The sequence below is a fragment of the Acromyrmex echinatior genome, chromosome 7 (assembly GCF_024713525.1).
Source record: "Acromyrmex echinatior isolate Ae372 chromosome 7, ASM2471352v2, whole genome shotgun sequence".
NCBI classification, from domain to species: Eukaryota; Metazoa; Arthropoda; class Insecta; order Hymenoptera; family Formicidae; genus Acromyrmex; species Acromyrmex echinatior.
Genome location: NC_141858.1, coordinates 14,321,087 through 14,344,639, shown reverse-complemented (window position 1 = coordinate 14,344,639; position 23,553 = coordinate 14,321,087). Strand labels below are relative to the sequence as shown.

The following is a 23,553-nucleotide window of genomic DNA, read 5'->3' as shown; positions in this document are numbered from 1 at the left end:
AAAAGTTATTCTTATGAGAATGAAATATAATCAGATAAACATCAACGGGGGGAAAAAAAGATACTATCTTGTAATCGCTAATATGGTTTGTAATTTCAGTATTTCCATTTAATATGTAAGTGGAACGCGAATAAATATCGTCTATTATATAATATATGATATAAACTATGATTAGTAAAGTCAGTTACATTTACAGCGCAAAACAGTGTCGGCAGTGAAGATATTAATCAAACGTGCGATTACGTTGCGGCTCGTCATCGGGCACTTTGCTTCTTTTTTTATGCAAGCTGCCTTTTGAAGGGCAACACTGTGATCGGGCATACTCAACGATGAAACCTACATGAAACGTATATTATAGGAAAATTTAATTGCAGAAACACTCTAACGTATCAAAAGCATTCGATAATTTTTTGTTTTTCTCTGTAAAACACAACATGTATCTTTTTCACTGAATTAATATCAGATGAAACACAAAGATTTGTATTGTGATGCGTGATTGATTACATATTATTAATAAAATATAATTAATAAAATATTTTTCAAATGCTTCAACACTCCTGCAATCTTCCCCTCAGAGATACGAACCTAAATTAATCACAATACCTTTCAATCAGGTCGTATTTTTACGGTAAGTTTTGTAAAAAATATCGTTATAAGAAATCTTCTTCGTAGCGGACAGCAATTTATTCAACTTTTTGGTACACATCCATTGGTGCGACATCACAATTCATGTAAATGTGTTAATAATTATTCCTTGTTAATATTAGTATCTCGATATTTATTACGATCTTTTCTTATGCACGAGCTTATTACATTTGTGGAAATGTGTATGTTGCTTCAAATTTGCAACGAATGTCAGTTATCGTTCACACGATTTAACTGAATTAGTTATATCTTGTTCAATTCATTAAATCAAGTATATCGCTTTATTTCGCTATTCAATTCTTGCGTGTGATTATTTTCTGTAATTACACGAGTCTTGACGATTTATACATACATTGTAGAATGATAGCTGTATTAAAGTGATAAATAAATTATGCTACTTAACCTGCAGATCGATTTGTATAGTTATATATTGCCTAGCTTTAATGCTGATGATAAAATGATATGGTAATAGTAGAATAAGGTTAATAATAATAGTTATAATAATTATATTCAGGTAACTTTAAAAACATTACTAAATTATGTCTATAAATATAAAAGCAACTATGTGATTTAATTAAACGATTTTTTTTTTATAAGAATGGATAATTATCAAATTAAGATTCTGCACATTATTCTATAAAATATAACGTTAACTTAATCCAACAATAGAGTGATCGGTTCTACTTCTGTATCTTTATTGCTTCAGATTTTATCGTTTCACTTGGACGTAAAATAACGATCCTTTTCCTTTTCATCTCTCTAAGATGACCGATATACTTCTCGTTCACTCCTCTTTGTACAAATCACAGATTTTTGTAATAAACAATTAATGCGCTGTCCTTGGAACCTGCAACGCAGGTTCTGGGCAAGTACAGCTCGCTATTTCTCCCTTTTTTCCTTTTTATCTAAAAATATGACATGCGACTTTGACGTACTTCGCTTAAAATCTGTCCCTTATAAAAAGTCAGTCTCATCGTCTATAAGGTCGCGATAGTGTCTTAGTCTCTCTAGAGGTCTATGTACACCATTTGCGGCGAGGATAACGATGGTGATCAATTGTTCAAAATTGAACGCTCCTCGAGATTCACCGGCGCTAAGCTTCTACGCTAATCAACAGACCTTAAGTACACGCGACTTAAAATTTTGATATTCGACTCTCCGTATGTATATATACAAAATATTAATAAAAATGACATTAATGAATAGAAATTCGAAATATTTACTTAACGAAATTAACAAAAGCTAAATATATAGTTGCTAATGGTATTTATTCCAAGTAGTTTACGGCTTTACATAAATATCTTTTTTCATGTATTTTTCTATGTGATATTTTTCTCACTCACTCACACTCTCTCTCTCTCTCTCTCTCTCTCTCTCTCTCTCTCTCTCTCTCTCTCTCTTCAGCAACATTATTTACGAATCTCGTAAAACGCTACCGAAGCGTCGGATGAAATTAAATACATCATGCAACGTGTGCCGAAGGTGTGTCCATAGGACTGCGAAAGAATACGCGATCTCGTTCTAATACTGCTCTCAAATATTAAAATAAATTACATTCACACCCTGTTCTTCCACGCGGCACTTGTTTAAAATTCTCTTAATCTAAATTAACGACACACGTTCGGATCATCCATTCTCGGTCTCATGACAAACTAGAATGATTTGGAATTCGATCGTAGATCATAATTATAAACATGCCTTTTCGGAAGATCCAATACCCAAATAAAAACGACTAACGAGAAACGAATTTGAGAATTAAAAAAACATTTTTAAACACGACATAAAAATTATAATTTAATACAGTACTAATTAATAAAATGCTGTCAAATTTTTATTTTGGCGCCCCCTTCCATATATGAAATTTTTCATACACGAAATCTTTCATTATTATATTTGATTATACATAATTGCATAATATATAATTATATATAATATTATTATATTGCGGTTATAATTATTTACATTTTTTTGCAGATATTGGATTTTCCCGAAAGAATCTTTTTGTTTCATGCGCCCTATTTGATTAAAAAAAAAAAAAAAAAAAAAAAAAGGGGAAAAAATTGTATCTCACAAATGTACAATTTTCGCCGCAGGATACCACCGATATCCAGCGCCGCGTCGAAGGGAAAACGTTGTCGCGTGTCTTAAAACTTCCCCCCAAATTCGACCTATGATAAAATTCTGTCTTACAATTAAATGTCTTGTAAAGTCTCAAGAGTTAGAACTATAAAAAAAAAAAAAATAAAATTTACAACACAGAATTCTTATTTTTTTTTTTGCATAACAGATCCTTCTGATCCCTTCAATACCTCGTGGTCATAAATTTATCATTGAGGTACATTATTTTTAAACTTTATATCATATTGCATAATTATATTAACTGACCACTGACTGGAACGAATTGGAACGAACGTTCGAGCGATCGTGAAGCTAGAGAAACGTTTGACCAATTAGAATGTTAAAACAGGTTGAATTTAATATTGTGAGATTGATATTGATTCGGTGCATATCGCGTTTTATTTAACTTTACTTGTGCATAATGTATAGGTCTATGTGTGTTGTTCTTTTTCGAAGAATTTTTAACTAGTAGTACAATAAATTAAAATGAAACAACTATATCTGTCTCATTCTAATTTATTGAATCAGTGCACATCAGTTCAGAATTTGGAGTGGAAAAGGAAACAGATTTTATGTGATTTATAATAAATACACATTAAATTCCGACGTATTGTTAGAAAAAAAGGCTGTTATAATTTGTAGTGTTAGACAATATAAATCTCCTGAAGAGCTTCACGATCGTGCACTGGATAAAAAGAATAAAACCAGGTAGACAGCTGAACGGATAGCAGGACACCTGCCAGAGATAACAAGAATTTATTCGAAAACGATTCCTATCGAAGTTCAATTCTTTCTCGGTTATCCTGTTATGGCTAGTATCCGAAATGATAAAGATTTTCGAACTGTATCTTGTAATCAAATAGAAAGTCAATTTCGATCGGAATTGTTTTTGAATAGATCCAACGCGTGCAGTTGATGAAATTGAATAGATTAATGATGCATGACATCTCGAGCATCATCATTTCGGCTCCTCTATCCAGTTTTTTCGCGGTTATACAAAATGGCCCACGAAGATATAGCTCGTTCTTAATACTAATATCGATAAAAATATTATTACTATTAGATGCGCAACTAAGTTCTCGCTGTTATTTTGATGCATTTTCATCAAAATAACAGCGAGAACTTAGTTGCGCACCTAATAATAAAATATGCACAGTAACTTTCATGCTAAACAACTTTCTTCAATAACATGCATTAACAAACGATAAAACATTTTTTTCAAAACGTAATATTTTTAACTTTTCTCCATTCATAAAATTTTTATAGACATTGATTAACACCGAGCTATCTTCTCGTGCAATATCATCTTGTAAATAGGAAACCGGTCTAACCTGGTTCTATCTGATCTATCTCCAGCTCTCGGCTATGCTACGAGCGATCAAACTCGCGAACTTTATTTCGAACGAGATGAATAGAGAGGGTTTCAGCCAGCGATCAATGTTGCAGCGAATGTAAGCGTATCTTCATTACGGTTATCATTGTCACCGTCATCGTCATTGTTATCGTTATCGTAATCGTCATTGTCGTCGTCGTTGTCACATCGCGATGGTCACCAGAAGTGCGATTGCACGTAACCGCCGCTACCGCCGCCTCCCATCCCGATTGGATTAAATCGATGCGGGTGTATCTTCTCCATCCGCATGGCACCCGGACCACCGCCACCGCCGCCGCCGCCGCCGCCGCCACCGCCGCCGCCGCCGCCACCGCCTCCGCCCAGGAAGCTGCCGCTATGGGGCCCACCACCACGCGGCCCAAAACCACCAGCCCGGCTCAACATTCCCGGACCACCGCCGCCAACACCCATGCCCATTCCAGGACCCCCGATGCCCCGAGCCCGTCCGCTGCCGCCACCGCCGACTCCGAGTCCGCTCCCTCCTGGAAAATTGAGAATGCCTAAGATAAAAGGGGATAGTTAAAGCTGTTCTCGAAACGCGAGTCTCGATATCGACGTTCCTCCTCCTCCATCTTTTTTTTTTAACGCCATTTTAAATGGAATAAAGATATTCCATTATTTTTTAATTAATTAAATTTGCTTATACATAAATTAAATGTATTTTAATATATTTAGGATAAATAAATTTTTCCATGAAACGGTTTTTATATTTGACTTTCAATTTTTCGGGGGATGTTAGAGAGGCGAAGGAGAAGCGTATTTAAAAAAAAAAAAAAGAAGGTAGTGTGAATGACTTAGACTGGATATATGTCGGTTTCTAATATTTTAATCAAATTTAATGAGCGACCGCGGTGAGGAAACTTGCGATTGCGGCAACGAGAATAGGAAAGATGTAAGATATCGATTAGAAGGTCTCCGGAGGATCATTAACGACGTGTTTCTTTTCCTATTTTCACTTTTGAAACGTCAGTCCTCCAGAGCGTTACTTTTTGTCCTGATGATTTGCTTTTTCGCGAAGGAAACTTCGTCGTACTTCAACTCCGATTGTCGAGGGCATAAAAAAAACTCCATCGAGATCGGAGATAAGCGAAAAAAGACATTCGCGCACAATGCCTGCGATCTCTGATTTTCAACACTTAATTTTAATTAGCGTAATCCCCGCGGGAAACGAATTTGTACAAAAGTATCACAGAGAGCCATTATTTCTGTGTGTGTGCGTGTGTGATATAGTTTATTTTTTTTCACTCTTTCGCAAAACTGGATTCGTCGAGAGAGTGTCTGGATGCGCTTAAATTCGATTCAACGTCACGCGAGGGATCTATCGATTATACATCATCAGCACAAAAAGCGGCGGTTGATACAATAATTCACATTTAATGTTCAATACGTTTAAATACAAATATCCGTACAACGAGATACGAACATTGATCTGTAACTATACTGTGTCGTAGTTGCGTGTTTCTATGTATTTATGTATGTATATACTTAATCGCTGTGTGTACGTGTATATCGCATTGTTGTAAACACTGATGTTATAACGAGATACTAGACTCGCCTAACGACGATAACTTTCGCTAATTCAGAGTTTCCGTAGACTATATATGTATTTTTATGTCATAACGAACAAGAGAAAAATATGATGAATATATCATCGAGAATGTCGCGAGTGTTCTCAAACGAGGCCGAAGAAGCCGAATTTTTTTCCTCTCTAAAATTTTTGAGTGTTCCCAAATTGTCGCATTTTTCTTCCGTCAGTATCTTGTAATTTGAAATATTAAAAAATATGCAATTTACTAAAAACTAACTGTAGTATTATATTCGGCACTAAACAGCCAAAATTTATGAATTAGGATTACTTCGGGTAAGTAACTTTACCGTATGTTGAAATCCATGAGGAAATTCTTTATAAATTCATTATTTTTTAACCAAGACAAATGCGACAATTTTATAAACACCCCGCGTATTGTTTACTAAGCCATTATTTACTTAGCCATAATCAATATTGTGCAACTAAAGTACGACGCTATGAAGAAGCTGTTTTTTTCGATGTATCAGTTTGCTGTTACTTTTCGGACGTAATTATATCTATCGGTATATCGTACACGGCTAATACTATATCGAAATTAATATATCGGCATTAAAAATTAGATCGAAAGAGAGGAAGAGAAGCTTCGCTACTAATCCATTTGTTTCGTCAGTATATTTTTTCTTTTTGCAATTCTCGTTAGTATTTCCTTATCCTTATCACAGCCATCGTTAGCACTACTGGACTTCGGGATTAACCATTTCGCACATTCTTCGATCCGTTAGACCTTACAATTTACTACTTAACAGTTAAAATTTAACCTAATTACAATTGCATCTTTCGATTAGACGCCAAGTCGAGCTCGCATTTCGGACATCCAGTCGCAAAAAAAAAAAAAAAAATGAAAGACAGAATCGATTCTAACATTACAATAATAGATATAAATTTTATTGATGCTTGCGTAAATTAGAAATTATTTAGTTGCTAATCCTTCATGTTTGATATTAAATAATTATCTATACATCGGCGTTTAATTTGTATATTTAATTTTTACATTCGTCGATAGATTTTTTTTACTCGAATTAAATAATATCACAATACTTTCGCCAATCGGATTATCCCTAAACGATGGAAGTTTCTCTCATGGCGCATGGAAAGATGCCTTATATTAATCTATCTACCTTATTGAAATGAAGTTTCCAACGTTTAATTAATCTTCTTATCCTCTAGCAGCAATCGTGCTGTGCAACATATTGCGTATCGGTTCATCAACCAATCGATCGTCGAAGATCATTCAAATCATGTGGAGATTTTTAATAATAAATATTAACAATCAAATGTTTCAAATATTTAAATAGAGAGAAAGAGAAAAGGAAAGCGCCAACACGCTCATGTTTTAAACGAAGCTTCGACAAAAATCAAACTATGTAAAAAAAGGTATCAAAGAGAAAATAAAAAGTATCAAAACAATGAAGTTGATGAATGCTTTTTCTTCTTTCTACATGACATTCGGCGTATAAACTATCCGTGAACGCGGATTGGCGTTTAAAAATGTAGTCCATCGAAGCTCGCAGCTCTCCGACGATCGATCGGTCAGTAACCGAAGCGGGTCAAATGCCGGCGCATTCGCAATATTAAATTCCTAAAAGTTCCGACATCGCTCGCCCTTACGCGAAGCAGCATCTAAGTATCTTACGTTGAGCAAGGTGGATCGTGTCCTCAATCGCGTTACGTGATTGGGATTTCAATCCCTAACTGGTAATGTCATCGGCGATCTTCAAGCGTTTATACATTCCTCTCTATTAACTTCCTAATTAGCATGTCCACCACCAGGTATGATTCAATCAATCAAGATTTGAGAGATGTTTTTATGCGGTCTTCTCGAAATCCTCTGAGAAAAGATTATTCCGCGATTATTATGTAATTAATTTTATAATTATCGTATATAAGTAGACGCCAGTTAGGGATGGAAACTGATCTTTCGCAAACGCGATCTACGACAAGACAGAAGAAAATGAAGTGTGATCAGACACGTGGAACAAATAATCGCAGCATAAAGCATTGAAAATTATAGGAATTATCTGATTGTGAATAGCATTTTCGACGAAATCATCTTTAGGCAGTTATCTTTGATGCTATTTTTGCAATCATTGACCAAATAACTTAGACTATTTAACATACGATATTGAAATAATAACACATTTTATAAGTATTACTATCAAAGGCTGTATATCGATATTCTTATTGTAGTAAAGACATCTTATTTTATATCGTTTCGCGGCGACAAATGGTTGCATTATTATTATTATTAAGGAATCTCGCGCAATTACAGAATTTCGAACGAGAAAAATTACCCGTACTGTTGTTATGTTCCAAATGTAATCGCATTTCATTTCTTTCTGTCGCACGCAACTGATAAGATTGCGATAAATCCACGGAGGATGGACGATTGTCAGGGTCGAAGGACATACATGTTACTTCTAGCTCTCAGGATCCACCTCTCTCCGGCTCTCTCATCGCCGGGTCAATCGTTTAAAGCGTCGTTTAAGATTCAAGAGAGACGAAAGAGTCTAACAGCGAGAATCATTAAAGAGACCGCGAAACGATGCAAGGTTCTATCCTACAAAAATCGAGCGATAACTCGTCTATCTCTCAATATTGTGTATTGTTAATTAGCTAATTATTGATACCGCCAAATGTATTCGGTAGCATGACTCTTCGCAACGCATCACAGACCAATACAATCAAATGGAAGGCCGAGCTTCATACATTGATATTCGTTTGCATCTGGTAACTGATATATTAAAGTATCGATAAGTGCGCTCCAAGTGCTATAAAAATCAACTCTTCAACATCGATCTTAATATCTTTTCACAACTTTTGTCTTGTCCGACTCTAACAAATACTTCGTCTCTCTAATCTTATATATACAGATTAGAATTTTGTTTCCATTTCCAAGTTAATTTTATCAAGATAAAAACATACAACAGAAAAGCTGTCTTTGAGAAAGAATTTTTTCGGAAATACACCAAATTAATTTTTTTATTTTAATCTGTTTCTACGTCTTTTCTCTGTGCTTAAAAATCATCTTCAAAATTTGAGACATGTATTATAGCTAAAAAAAAAATCAACTGTTGTACTGTCTTAAATGTACGTTTCATTTCGCTTTTTCCATTCGAGACTGCCACCGAGAACATAGTCGGATGCTCATCCTCAGCTTGAGGAAGCATATGTGTGTGATATTTTTTTGACTAAATTTTAGAAAGATATTGATCCCTACTAGAAGAAACGATGTTTATTAATTATTCATTTGATCTGCAAATTTTACTAGACTGTAGTGGCTATAACTACAAAGTCTGCCGCACATGTTATTTTATGTTGAGAATTAATACTATCTAAATAGCAGACAATTGAGAAGTTTATTCTCGGATTTTGTTATTTTCTAAATCATCAAGATCAATCTCGCTTGATTATTCTTGTATGTATTACGTGTAACATCTTACGAAGGATCGCTGTATCTCTAATCCAAAAAGGATATTTAAAAAAACGCGCTGTCAAAATCTATTCAAATTACGTATTATTAGGTGTTGGAATTAATTCGTAGCGTTTTTTAATGAAAGAATGTTATTTATTTCACATGAGCATTAAAAAATACATTAATGAAAGTACTTCCCATCACTTGTAAAACGCTACGAATTAATTCCAACACCTAATAATTAATCAACCTTCGCAGTGCACGGTAACAATTCTACCGTGATGTTTGGAAATAACAAAAGCCGCATAGATTTAAAATTATGAAACAGATAATATATCGTTGCAATTGTTAGGGCCGGTTGTTTCATCTTTGGATAAACTATGTGGTAATTTACCTACTGGATAAACAAAAGTAAGAGAGTAAGATAGTGAGCTGAAGTTTACCGAAAAGTGGAAACAATCCAGCCTTAGACTCGTTGAATAATTGTCATTTATTTTGAGCAAAAATCATATTGCGGTATTTGGTGTATAATTGTCTCGATATAATTGCAGCCCAAGTTATATCAAGAAATTACGATTTTCTATTAAATAGAATCACATCTCTCTTCAAATTTCTTGCCTTACGAATACAAACGCCAAGATTGTTGGCCTAGATTTAATTTAAAAATCATTTATGAAACTTTAATAAATCTTCTCTAATGTAAATATAATATTTTCAATCCGCTAATATACAAAATCAATCGAGTCTTTCCAAGACGAGACTAAGAAATAGTCCTACTACAGTTTACTCCTCGTCTGTGTTTGTCTGTGTTTGTCTTGTAAATTTACACATCACACTTCTGTTGGAATACACTCGATGTTCTTCGATATTTTTGCCAACGCCAACTTAAACGCTAAAATCAACTTAAACTTTTGGAAATTACGTAATTCCTAATTGCATAAAACGAGATACAACATAACGTAGAATTAACGCAATTTATAATAAACGATTCGGCGAGCGCAATTTACACAATTAACAAACAATTTGCTATCTAAGACCGTTTGGATACCGCCAAGCAGAGAACGTTCCTCGCACGATTACAAATCACATTGATGGAACACATTGCGAGTAGGTTTACGTCTATAATCCCAATTCTGTGAATTGAAGTCGCGAAGCCTTCGTTTGATTACAACTGCAAGGACGGTCGCGTGTGCGTATACATGACATTCGGAACGTTCAACGACAAGGCGGCGACAACAATAACAACAACACTTGTCGCTTTTCAGTATAGATAATGAGCATAGCGCTGATATTTATTCCTCGTCGAGTACAGACGCTCTCCTTCATGAGTCAAGAGGCATGCATAGAAATGAAAACGTCATTGATTAGGTCTTTCATATAAATTCCATTTTTGCGCGTTACAACGGCTCGATAAGGACACAGCATCATGCACTTGGATTGTTTACTAAAGCATAAAATCGCAATCAATCACAGCCAAATCGCTAGATACAAATCGTATTTTCATGAGCGAGCTTTCATATCCTCTTTTTTTTTTTAACGAATTATTAATATCTGAACGAACTAATTGGGAAATTAATCTTCAACTTAAAATATTCGTATTTATTTTAAGAAAGAAGTATTAAATAATTCCATTTTCCTTCAAACAGCTAAAACATAACAATCGAACGGTTGACAATATGTAATTTACAAATCGCCTAACTTGCTTTGGATTCGCTTAAAATTAAACAGGACTGGAATAGAATTACCAGTGGAAGACAGAACATACACATGTTTGTGAAAACAAAATATATATTTCGGAAATAATATAGGTATGTATGTATATATATATATATATATATATATATATATATATATATACATATATATATAACAAAATTGTATTATACAGAAACTTAAACAACGCCTTAGTCGCGCTAAAGCACAAACAGCATCAGCCATATGGAACATGTTTAATATCGGCGGATGCGAAGCTACTGTGTGCTCGATATAATATTGTACATGGGCAACGGTAGTACTTTTAACAACAAAGTATCAAGCAAAAAAAACGAACAATAGCAGCAGAGCTAGAAAAAAATAACAGAAGATAGCGAATCGTAAATAATTGATCCAACTAGCCAGCATCCAAACTGAAAGTTTCTATCAACGGCATTTTATTTCTTTTTCCTTTTTTTTTTCTGTGCGGCAATAGAGTGTCTCCCGGTGTGTAAGGTGTTTATATATCGCAAATGCCGCGCGTGTTACTGACTAGCCGTGTCTCGTGTACATAATTGCACCACGCGTACCTCTCGTCATCAGATCACACACAAGACTCTTCTATCACAAACACTGCATTCTTGCCCGCTCAATCATATATACAGAAGAGCCCTTTAAGTGGCTTTGTTTTTTCTCTTTTTTTTTTTCCTTTCATTTTTGCTCGGAAACCGAGCGAGACTTTTTTTTTCTCTTATATTTCGAATCATGCGCTTTGAAAAAGCAGAAATAAAAGAAGAAACGAAGACGTATAAAGAAGTAAAGAAACGCGGGAAACCGTGTCTCCAATCATTCGATGCGAAGAGATCTCTCCGCGTTTTTAACGTGCAGTCGTGTGTATAACGTGTCAGAATATAAACACCCTTTCGGTTCTCTGTGTATACAAAAGGTGCTTAATGCGTTAAGTCGTGGTGGTCTGATTTAGATGCAGCCATTTTATCTGACAAAACATTTCAACGTTAGACAAACAGTATGACATAAGGAAAAAAAAAGAAAAAAAATACATTGTATCTATAAATAGCAATCTATGCTACAGAGTCAACCGTATTCGTCTGTCTACGCTGATATGCACGCGATAAAATTCAAGATCTTTATCCGAGACAGAGGAAAATATGTTAATGTGTGATGCAAGGCATCTCAAAAATACAGGATAGTAACGTGTGTCGCGGCAAGAAGCACATTGCGCCATATAAAAATGATCTACATTAGCAAATCTGAGAAATGTATCGAGATACGAGAAAAACGAATATACGCTCGATCAAAAAAATCGTGTTTGACATATATCAGGCAAATAGTATGATATATATATATATATATATATATATATATAATAATCTTTCGATCAAACGAAATAATTGTAATAAACATCGAGTTTCAACTAGTGCTCTCCTATATAGACTAGGCATATTACAACAATCGTAATAGAGATGCAAATTATTTATATATATATATTTTTTAGAAGTGTTCGAAGCCAAAAAATGCAAGCTTCACCAGGCAGTGCTAATTCTGTTTTTACTTGTTCAAGAGAGAGCTCTGAATTCCAACGAGAACAATCGCGCATAAGAAATTCGCGCTTAATTTATCGATTACCACTGCCAAGCTATAAGATAAAATCTAGTAATGCAGCGGTCTCGCAAGATATAAAATTACTTACCGCGGCTTTGATTGTATCCCGCCTGCCAGCCCGCATAATACGCCGCTTTTTGTTTGCCGTGTTCCTCCGCGATTTTTACGCTAAGCGGCTCGGATCCACCCTCCGGTATTGTACCGTGAAGTCGTGCGATAGCCTCCTGAGCTTCCTCCCTCTTATCGAATCTATATCGGAACAAATTAAAAAGCAATTTTGAGTTCAATCAAGTTTTAGATAAAACAATCGTGAATGTATAAAATGTATACCTCATTACCAGAGAAAGGCAATAATAATTTGAAGTGTGTAAGTTAAAGTGAGAAATTCTTAATGATCTCAAACATATTTTACACAGTACAAATTTCTGTTATTTATTTTTAAGTTTAATAAAATCGAAATAGGATAACCAAGCATTTTAGCAAGATTCCCAGCTGTTGGCATAGATTGCAATAACTATTTCCAACAACCTATTTTCCACAATTCTGCTATCTCTAGTTTTATTCACGTTTTGCAGTTATCTGGGCCAAACTAAAGGGAGCATATCAGAATTGTGCAACTAAAACCAGGAGCTGTACACAAAAATACTTTGGCAGGAAACTATCGCAAAATAAGTACGCGTATACGAATATATGCACGACCGTCGTTGTGTAACGATATAGTATGATTGTCGCGAGCAGCTGTTTTGAATTTGTTCCAATCTTCAATACCGATGCGTTATTTATACTCGACGAAAATGTGCAAGTGTCATAAATCGACATATTTGTTAAATAAACTAGTTACCGTCTCTCTTTCTCATAAATACGGTACTTATAAACGTAAACTTTTTATTAATATTTAAAAGGAGGGAAAATCGGATATGATAAAAAAATAATTATCTACCTAACAAACGCTACTCCTCTCGGTAAACCGGTCAGTTTATCCCTCAATATATTCTTCTGCACAATATTGCCGTATTTACTGAAGAGTTCATCGATTTGGCTTTCCGTTATATTTCTGTAAAAATAAATTGTGTCTTTAAACATAATATTTCCGTATTCAATTCTTGATCTTGAAACTATCTCAAATATAAGGAAATATAAATAAGGAAAAAAAATTCTATTGTGAAAGAAACAAGAAGTATGACTAGGTAAATGTAAATTATATGTATAATCCTTGCGTCGAAAGACGAAAATCCAAACAAGAAAAATAATTACCTTGGTAAATTCGTAACGTAAAGATTGGTTTCTTTAATTTCTTCTCCAGAAGGCCGAGCGAACGAGACCTTCAGACGTTTATTTTGCACTTGAAGACCATTTAATGTGCTTATCGCCGTCGCCGCGTCCTCAGCTTTCGCATAGTTGACAAAACCAAAGCCGTAGCTGTATCCAGTCTGAAAAATGAAACGTAAAATTAATTTATAAAAATCATTTATACGAGATCTCAAATAGAAAGTATATGGCTTGCCTTATAATCCTTCATGACTCGACAGGATTCGACCGGACCAATAGTGACAAATAAACTGTACAGCTCCTTCTCATTCATGTTTTGCGGAAGGTAATTAATAATCAAATTCGTTCTTGGTTCCTCATTGCCTTTGATCTGTTGTTGTTGCTGCTGTTGTTGAAACTGGGACTGCGGCTGTTGCTGCTGCTGCTGATCTCGCTGGTCAGTCATTTTGTGGCACTGTTGCTGCGGATCACCTCCCGATGATGAAATCTGATTTGATGCGACGATCTGATTCAACGCGACGATCTGTTGCGGTTGCTGTTGCTGCTGCGCGACCGAGTCCACCACCAGCAGTTGGTGTTGCGATTGCTGTTGTATACTCCAACTGGTACCGTCCAGCGAAACGACCATCGACGGGAGGATCATCGGCAAATACAAAAAATATAAACAAATTCATTACTACGTCTTCCCCGTACGACAACGCCGCTACGCTCGTAGGCCAGTCTGCGCCCTCGAATGCTCTCATCTTTCTCTCTCTCTCTCTCTCGCTTTCTCTCGCTTTCTCTCTAAGCAGTCTCAAAATAAATAGAAAATAAATGTGCAATATATGTATTGATGCCAGACCTGTGTGTGAGAAACAAACAAACAAAGGCAAGTAAGGACAAAAACAGAATCAGATGGCAGGCGAAAATCAAAGTAGGCAAGCATAAGTAACGAATATCGTTAAAAAAAAAAAATAAATGCTTTGCATGGACAACAAAATTAAATATTATAGAAATATCGCCTCGCGAACTTTAGATTTTCTTTTCTTATACTAATGTAAAACTCAGTTTACACAATCATTTACGTGTCAATGCAGCTTTAAACGCATCTATTTAATTTGAGTCTGATTTTTACATGTCTCGTGTAAGAAGGGGTAGTAGCTCCACCAAACGCGATCGGCAAAGGATCGAGACGATTTCGAAAGTAACGCGATTTACTTTGTTCATCGCGAGTACCCGTACGAGTCTAGCGATATCGAATTTCATTGAGTGCCCCTCCACCCCCTCCCTCCTCTCACCCCTTCCCCGCGCCTGGCGGGAATTCGTACGTCGACGAGAGACAGGGAGTCACGCGCGTTCGTTCATTCACGCCTCGAGGCCTGAGAAACACGCGCGGACGAAACGGAGAAAATAAATTTCCGCGTACTACTCGCTTATGTTTACGAAGCAATTGTGATCGTCATCATCGTCGTCATCGTTTCAATGACGACGACGATGTCGCGACGATGTCCTCCTTTCGTCGTCAACAAAAGCGAACGGAGAAAACAATAAAAACACGACTACAACTAGGACGAGTAAGGTAGAGAGGAAGGACGGGGGGGAGAAGAGGAAGAGCGAGCAGGGATCGAAGGGCGTGGAGGAGAAGGAAAGGGAAGGGAGGCGGAATTTTCCAAGTTCGCGAGGAACGTAACGTAACCTTTTGGCCTTATTTTGAAGAGGCCCGGGAAAGAGCGCGAGCTATCCGAGGGCCCCGGCGGATTCGTGAATCGACCAAGCTATCAGAGTGTAGGGAGGAGAGGGACGGGAACGGAGCGGAAAGAGAGAAAGAGATATAGGTGCATAGGCGTCTCGCGAGGTGGGAGAAGGAAGCGAGAGAACGGTGCTGGATAAAGGAAGCGGAGAGGCGACGGAGAAGAAAGGAAGGGTCGGTTTCAGTGTATGTGTGTATGTGTGTGTATCACGTATGATACGATTCTTACGTGTGTCGGTATACGTACCCGAGTGATCACGGAACGGAGTAAAATCGAAGAAGAGCGCGAGCGAACGAACAACCACCGCCGTAGGGACGACGCTCTCTCTTTCTCTCTCTCTCTCTCTCTTCCTCTTCTCTCTTTCGCGTCGCTTTACGCGCCGCTAATGCGCACCGACGACGGTGGATAATTATGTAAGCGCGCGTACTGTCAGCATCGCGTCCGTCGCGTTACTATCCGTGCTGCGTGCACCTAACCGACGTAATCCGTCACTCGCGAACGCGCGCTCGTTGCGCTCCGCTCCGCTCCGCCGGACGGACTCCCGACAGTCCCGACTCCAGTCCAGCGGCGCCCGGGAACTCAGCGGCCGCGCTCGGCAGAACGCGTGACTTCCTCCGGCGCGGTGCGGCGCGGCACAGTGGAGAAAGAGAGAGAGAGAAAGAGAGAGAGAGGGAGAGAGGAAGAGGGGAGGAGGAGAAGAAGAAAAAAAAAGAAGGAGAGTGCAGCGCGCGCGCGCGGCAGCAAAAGAAGATTGGCGAATGCAGCACGACTGACACACCGCACGCGAGCGCACTGACTGAGCCCCAGCCCTGACCTGTCTCTCGCTCTTACAAGTCTCGCGCGACACCCTCTCGCGGCACGCCGCCCCACTACCCGACTACTATGCTCTGCTCCAACTCTGCTCCAACTCTGCTGCGCCGCGTGACGGAACGCGACGTGCGCGGTGAGCGATGCGCGACGCACAGCGCGGGTCCCGCCTAAATAGCGAATTCGGTCACTCGTCTACTCCCGCACTGCATGCACTGCATGCACACCAATACACCCAGGAGGTGGGGGTAAGATACTTAAAAAATTGTATTCAAATACGCAGAGAAAAGATTTCTTCGATTTAAGGAAACGTTTCTTTGCTATACAGTTAAAGAAAAGATGTCTTTGATTTATTTGTGGAAAAAATTTCTTTGATTTAAACATTATTTTTTTAAATCAAATAAAATTTATTTGATTGAAAAAAATAATGTTTAAATCGGAGAAATTTTTTCGTATAGCAAAGAAACATTTCTTTAAATCGAGGAAACCCTTTTCTCTGGGTGCGAGATACAAAATACTCTCGATAAAAAAAAATACATTTGAATACGTATTTTAAATACATGTATTTCAAATACTGCCCATCCCTGGCTAAGATACAAAGCTAGAGGTGCGTTTCATTTCACGTACGATGTGCATGATGCATCATTTATCCTTGTTGTTCACCAAATGTAAACAAGGATAAATGATGCATCATGTGAAATGGTTTTAGGTTGAATCAACAATGATGCGATTTTAACTTCCATCAAAAAAAATTTTACATAATTTAAATGTATTTAGTATTTACAAATTTAAAATACAAAATATTAAAAAAAAAGTATTTAAATGCAAAATACAAAATGTATTTAAATAAGTATTTTAAATACATGTAAATACTGTCCTAAATACATCCCACATTTATTTTAAAAACGTAATAAGTATTGTAACGTAACGTATAAAGCATCTTGACCGATGAAACACGATACCGCTCTTATAAAAATGTAATACTAATATTGGCCAATTAATCACTGATTTTCGGTATTAAAAATACTACTGCTATAACAATATTTTTAATACTTAAAATAAGTAATTAATTGGCCAGTACTAGTATTAAATTTCTACAAGAGCGATATCGTTTTCACATTCATAATAATTGCGAGCGTTTTCGGGCATAAATATTAGACTTGTTACATTCAAACTGAAAGCTAATATTTGTGCCCTTCGGGCCACAACAGTAAGAAAAAATCTCCCCGTTTACGTGATCTTAAGTTTGAGCGAGTATCTTTCTTGTCAATTTTTCTCTTTCCTTTCTTTTTGATGACGCTCGAAAAACGGATACAAGATCGGAGCATAGATACATAAGAGAATTGATCAATCAGTCCTTCCTTTCCATGAAATGGAGATCTCTGATCGGTTGATTCTTATGTTTCATGCGTTATGCAAAAGTCTGCGTTCTGGCCTATATGCGTCACGATAAATGGAAATACAATTTCTCGCACTTTAGTGACAGCGATCTCGTTTTTATCTATCGACTCGTGCGATACGTCAGTTTCTAAACTATTCTCAAGTTATTTTTATTTACGTTTAATCAGAAGTTTATCTACTTGCATCTCGAGTTTTCCTCACTGACTGACGCATAAAGGTTAATCTGCAACGTGCCCTTTGCTTTCTGTTTCTTACTCTTCATCACTTTTTACCTTTTGTCCTTTGCTCTGTTATTCTGTTTCTTCGTTTTCCATCGCCCGAGATAAAAGTTGACGAACTTTAGAAGAGATAAGAAACACATGACAAGAGACACGATAAAACGGTCGCGAAGAGGAGAAAAAAAAGCAAGAGAAAATAAGATTGTGCAAAATTATGTGTAAAATAATAATCTACATTTACGTCCATAATGTGAAGTATGTAAACTATGTTTTACGTGCTATCTATACTGGGGGAAAAAAAAAAAACATTACATCAACTGCATTATTTTAATTGAAAACAATTTTCATAAATACGAGCTCTTGTTTAATAAAATGTTATTTGTTTCAATACTGTTATTAAATCAACAAGGTTATTTTCAATCAAAATAATGCTCTTGATAAAACATCATTTATTTCGTAGTAAACAATCTCTGGATTATCCGAGGTTATGTTTATGTTCTTTGTTGTTGCACCGGATGACATAAAACTTCTATCTCGTTTATATATTTTTATTCAGCGAAATATTAAAGTCAGACATATTAACCATCATAAATTAATTGTACCTTTCTTTGTTGTATTAAGTGTTGGAATTAATTCGTAGCGTTTTTTAATGAAAGAATGTTATTTATTTCACATGAGCATTAAAAAATACATTAATGAAAGTACTTCCCATCACTTGTAAAACGCTACGAATTAATTCCAACACCTAATATTATCCAATTTATGATAATTTGTTTTACATTGTCTACATGAAAATATTCGTGTAAATTAAATAAACAATACATAAATATTTCAGGGTAAAGGTAAATGTAATACACAACAGAATTCTAGTAAAAAGCAAGAAATGGAAGCACAAAGAGCACATTGTATTAGCCTTGAATGTTCTTATGACTCGCCAAATTATTTTCAGAAGATGAAAAAGAAGAATATTCTCCAGACGAGTATATCGCTATAAAAATGCACTTCGGTCTGCATCTCGATGGACGAAATATATGATCCGTTTTTCTGTGACCGCACTGGAACTCTTTTTCTCGCTTTCGACAAATATCAAACACGTACCTATCTCGCTTCAAGTTCCAAAAGTGTGACACTAGTTCAGCCACAGAAAACAGACCTATAATTGGGCGTTGAGAATTTTGGCGCGTTTCCCCTGATTCTCGAATCGTCTGCCAATTTATTACTACACCGGACAATCTCACGAAATTGGGTCGACATTAAAAACGTTCATGTCGCTTCTGGAACGAGCGTCTTTCCGATGACGCCACGGCCATTAGCGAGTCCGCAAAAACATCGTAAAAATATTTTTTTCCAGGGGAAGAAGGGGAGGGGAGGGAAGGGGGAGGGAGAGGCAGTCACGAGACATGGGATACCGCAACACTTTTCACGGTAATCGCATGCAAGTCTCCATGCAAGTTGAATGAGAAGATCGATCGTCTTGTAGACGAGACGCCGATGTTAAACAGGTCGTGAAATATGGAAACACGTCGATCATACGTCGATCGCGATAAAATGCTAATTGCTCGCACGTGACGTATCCCTTCGCCAGGAATACTCGATCCTCGTCAATCTTTGCCATCCGTTTTGGAAAATATAGAAATATTTCAACGCTGCGAAACGCGTGAAATCGCTACGATGACTCGCCGTCGAGCTTTCGCGAGGTGTCGACGAACTCGGTTATTAATTATTAATTAGACGCAGAAAGTAAACCTCGCGCGTGTCTTTCCAGAAAGACACTCGAGTGTCTTTGTTACCTTTGATGTAATACCAGAGCTTCGCGACGGACTCTTCTAACGTTTCCGTAAATCGAAAGATTTATATATTTTGCATAATTTAAATTCTCAATATATCTCGTTTTTCTCATCCAGATATCACTGAGCTTACCTCACCGTTAAACCTTACACTAATACCGCAAAAAAAGTCCGAGGTCGTCGAACCTTCTTCGTTTCCGGAAAAAGAGCGACTACCAAAGATGTACCTCAATGCGGCCTCCCAGGACGAGATGGCGAACATTACGTTGTCGTTCGGTAACGAAGAAAACATGAAGGATACCACGATCCTCTCCTTGTTACGAATGGAGGGACGTACCGTCGTTTCGCTTATGCGATCGTTTCTTGTTTGCCTCACGTATTTTGTTTCAAACCGCAAGGTCGTTTTACACGATCGCGTTTTAACGGTCGAGGCCCGCATATAAAACATGTGTGCAAATAAGTTCTCATTCTTATCGGGAAACGACCGATCGCATCTTCACTCATTAATTTAATCTCCAACGTACGATAATTCATGTTTGCGTATTTCATTTCTAATATTAGAATACACTGGAAAAAAAAAATATATTTTAATTTCAAAAAAATATCTCTGCTCGTATTCAAAATTATTTCTTCGGATCAATGAAAATTTCTTTGAAAATAAGATATTGTATTTTCAAAGAAATTTTCATTGATCCAGAGAAATAATTTTTTTTTTTAATACGAGAGCAAAGAGATATTTCTATGAAATTAAGATTTTTTTTTTTCTGTGTACTAATATTTAATTACAACATTGGGAAATCGATTGTGTATTTCGAAATGAGATGAAAATTACAAGATGAAAAAATTTACTAGAATGTTTATAATTTTCAACAGCTAGCGAATTTGGTCACTTTTGTAATTTCACCTCGTTTAAGTAATGTCGTCTTGTTTTTTATAGCTATATTAACGTACAGCTATATTAAACGATTTATTAAATAGATAATGAAATTAATTTAATAAAATTTATTTCAAATCAATTTCAAATGTATGAAATAGATTACGAAATTTATTAAATAGCTTATGAAATAGGCTTGAAATTTGGCGAAAGAAAGAAGAAAAGTTTTACTGCAATTTCTATAGACATATGCAAGAATCACTTAATTTTTGTAAAAGTAACGAAAGTAACTTGAGACACTCAATACAGAGGACCGAAAAATCATCGATATACTGAGAGTAACATCATGAATGAATTTTTTCTTCGACACCACGTTTTTCTTTACAACAAACATCGAACTGTCAGACGCTCTGACAATGACTCACAATACACGAATCCAAACACGATGTACACGGCTTAGGCTTGCATAACTTCACGCGTTCAGGCATTCCTGGCGTCGAGTAAACTTTTATATCGAATTACCTTTGCAGAGGAGATCCGATTGCGACGTCTTCCGCTTATTGTGCGCTCGCCTTTATCCGACGGTAACTCTGGACGACGCGACGACGTGCAGGCTAACGAAATACCGCGTGATTGGAAAATGCAAATGACGAGCGCGACGGAAAGTCACGTCATAATGGCAATTGGCACGCTCGGTTGCCACGAGCGACGGTTTCGCCTCGTCGACGACAAAACTCTGCCGGCTGCCTGCCTATACGAAAGGAAATTGGATTCTACTTTCGCGCTGCATTTCACAACGCTGTTCAAAGTTTCCAACTCGGGATGACGTTGTGTTCGCAGTCGTCACGCGCGAGATATATAAAACTATCCGGAACTAGAACGACCACGATAATCGCCACGCCGGTTACGAGGATGTATGAAAGTAAACAAGCAAACATTTGAGGGTCGCTCTATGTCAACGAGCGATGGACTTTTATTGCCGGCGTGATTTTTTTATGCGACGCGTCCCACGATTGTTGTAAGCCTCACGTTCGAGACGTGCAATTTATGTAATACGATTTAAAAATAGATATGTAAATCCTCCATAACGACGATCGCGAATCGATTTCTCTAAGCGCGAGAGAACCGATGATCTTATGAAACCTCGTGATTCTTCGCAAGATTATGGATACTTTTCAGCAAGTGTATGAAGCCCATTCTTGCGTAAGCGTAGGTGTAAGTGGTTGTAATTGTAATGGGTCGTTTACAATAAGCTATTAGTAATAAATCAGGGAGTCGATCGCGTATCTCGGAAATTACAAAAACAAATTCAGTAGATAATGATCAATTAAATTATGAATATTCTGGTGAATTTGCTTACTTTTGTCATTTTTACCTCATTTCGAGGTTACACATCACTAGAAGACAAAAGCTAAAAATTAACCAATTATAGTTTAATGTAAGAAGAATAATCGATTATGATTGGTCAATTTCTAGAATATTCATAGTTTAATTGGTCTCAATAACTAGTGAATTTGCTTACTTTTGTAATTTTCATCTCATTTCAAGATACTTCAATCAACTCCCTGATTGCTAATGACTTGTAAAAGACCCATAAGAATTGATTAATGAGTCGAATATTTTCCTCGTATTTGACTGTGATTAGTTAATTCTTACAACTACAACCACAACTATGTTTATGCAATTGTAGAATGGGCTTAAGAATCGATCAACCACAGTCCAATGTTATCTTCATATTCAACTGTAATTGGTCAATTTTTGCAACCACTTACAATTAAGCTCACAATTAAGCTAACTAACTGTGAAATGGGCTTAAAGCTATCAAATCCACTAGATTTACGTAAATGATTGTAGTTTTGAAAATGGACTCTATATTTGTTATACAAATTTTCCAAACGTGTTAATTGGCTGTAAAACATCGAGATCTCGGATCTCTCTATCTTAAAGTCAATCAACAAGAAAAATAATTTATCGTACGACAAAATCATTCTCGCTGGAAACGGTACATCAACGATATTAATAATTAATTACAATCCTTTCGTAATTAATTATGAAATGGTACTTTACGTCCAACTTGTGAAAACTTCAAAGTTATCAATGTGACGTTACGCGAAATTAAGTTGTATAGTTTTATACAGCGTTCTTTACTTTGGGAAAAGAGTATCGCATTCCCCGGCACTTATTTCGATCGATAAAATTGAGTTTAAACAAAGCTACAACAGTTTCAAATTTCACTGAAATAACGGGCGAAATTTTACGTAGCGACAACCCAATTCCGTCTAGCGTTAGTGGAGCGTGTGAGGGAGAGGGAGAGGGTGAGGGAGAGGGAGAGAGGGAGGGAAGAGGAGAGAAACAGAACGGTGTCGACTTACCGCCCTTGGAACTTCACGTGCTGCTCCGCGCTCCAATTCCGGGCGCATTTATGTGTCTCGATCCGTCGTGGCGCATAGTATCGACTGTATCGATTGTATCGACTGTATCGACTGTATCGACTGCCTTGCACTTGCCGCAGCGAGAACGATCTCCGCCGGTTTCACGGTTTCACGACGTCGCTCGTCGACCGCCACTCTGACGCATTCCACACCACGGAACACGCACACGAGTCTCACGCACGCGTGTGAACGTGTGAACCACACAACACAGACGAGAATTACACGCGCGAGCGCGCGTTTACCAATCCGATCGCGAACGAGCCGAATTGTTCGGCTGAAAATTCGCCAAAATTATCACGAGCGATACGTTCGGACCGCACCGCTGTATCGGATCGTATTGTTGTATCAAAAAAATTACGGCTACAACCGTGAAATTGCAACGGGGAACGATTATGGGTAATTAGGTTATCTTTCGTGGGCTCTTCGTTCACGAAACGCTCGCGGATGAAATTCAATTGATACGAAAGAGCAGAGATCCCGACGCGATAAAAAAAATTGAGCACTTTCGCGTCCCTTTGTGATCACGTAAAGCGAAGAAGAGATGTATGTACAACGTGATAACTC

At 37.1% G+C, this 23,553-nt stretch overlaps 1 protein-coding gene across 4 annotated transcripts; it reads right to left on the bottom strand.

Moving 5' to 3' along the window:
* Window positions 1-660: 660 nt before the first annotated feature.
* LOC105154211 (sex-lethal homolog) lies at window positions 661-23,214 on the bottom strand. 4 transcript variants are annotated; one of them, XM_087407943.1, is made up of 6 exons: window positions 22,930-23,214; window positions 13,976-14,342; window positions 13,726-13,901; window positions 13,412-13,525; window positions 12,560-12,720; window positions 661-4,638 (listed from the first exon to the last, which is right to left on the bottom strand). In XM_087407943.1, the coding sequence occupies exons 2-6, from the start codon at window positions 14,183-14,185 to the stop codon at window positions 4,313-4,315; spliced, it is 987 nt and encodes a 328-aa protein (XP_087264069.1). In that variant the 5' UTR covers window positions 14,186-14,342; window positions 22,930-23,214; the 3' UTR covers window positions 661-4,312. The 4 variants fall into 4 exon arrangements, with proteins under 4 accessions (XP_087264069.1, XP_087264067.1, XP_087264066.1 ...); XM_087407941.1 differs by having other exon boundaries at window positions 13,976-14,581; window positions 22,930-23,213; XM_087407940.1 differs by lacking the exon at window positions 22,930-23,214 and adding an exon at window positions 15,717-16,285 and having other exon boundaries at window positions 13,976-14,581.
* Between the last annotated feature and the right edge of the window lie 339 nt (window positions 23,215-23,553).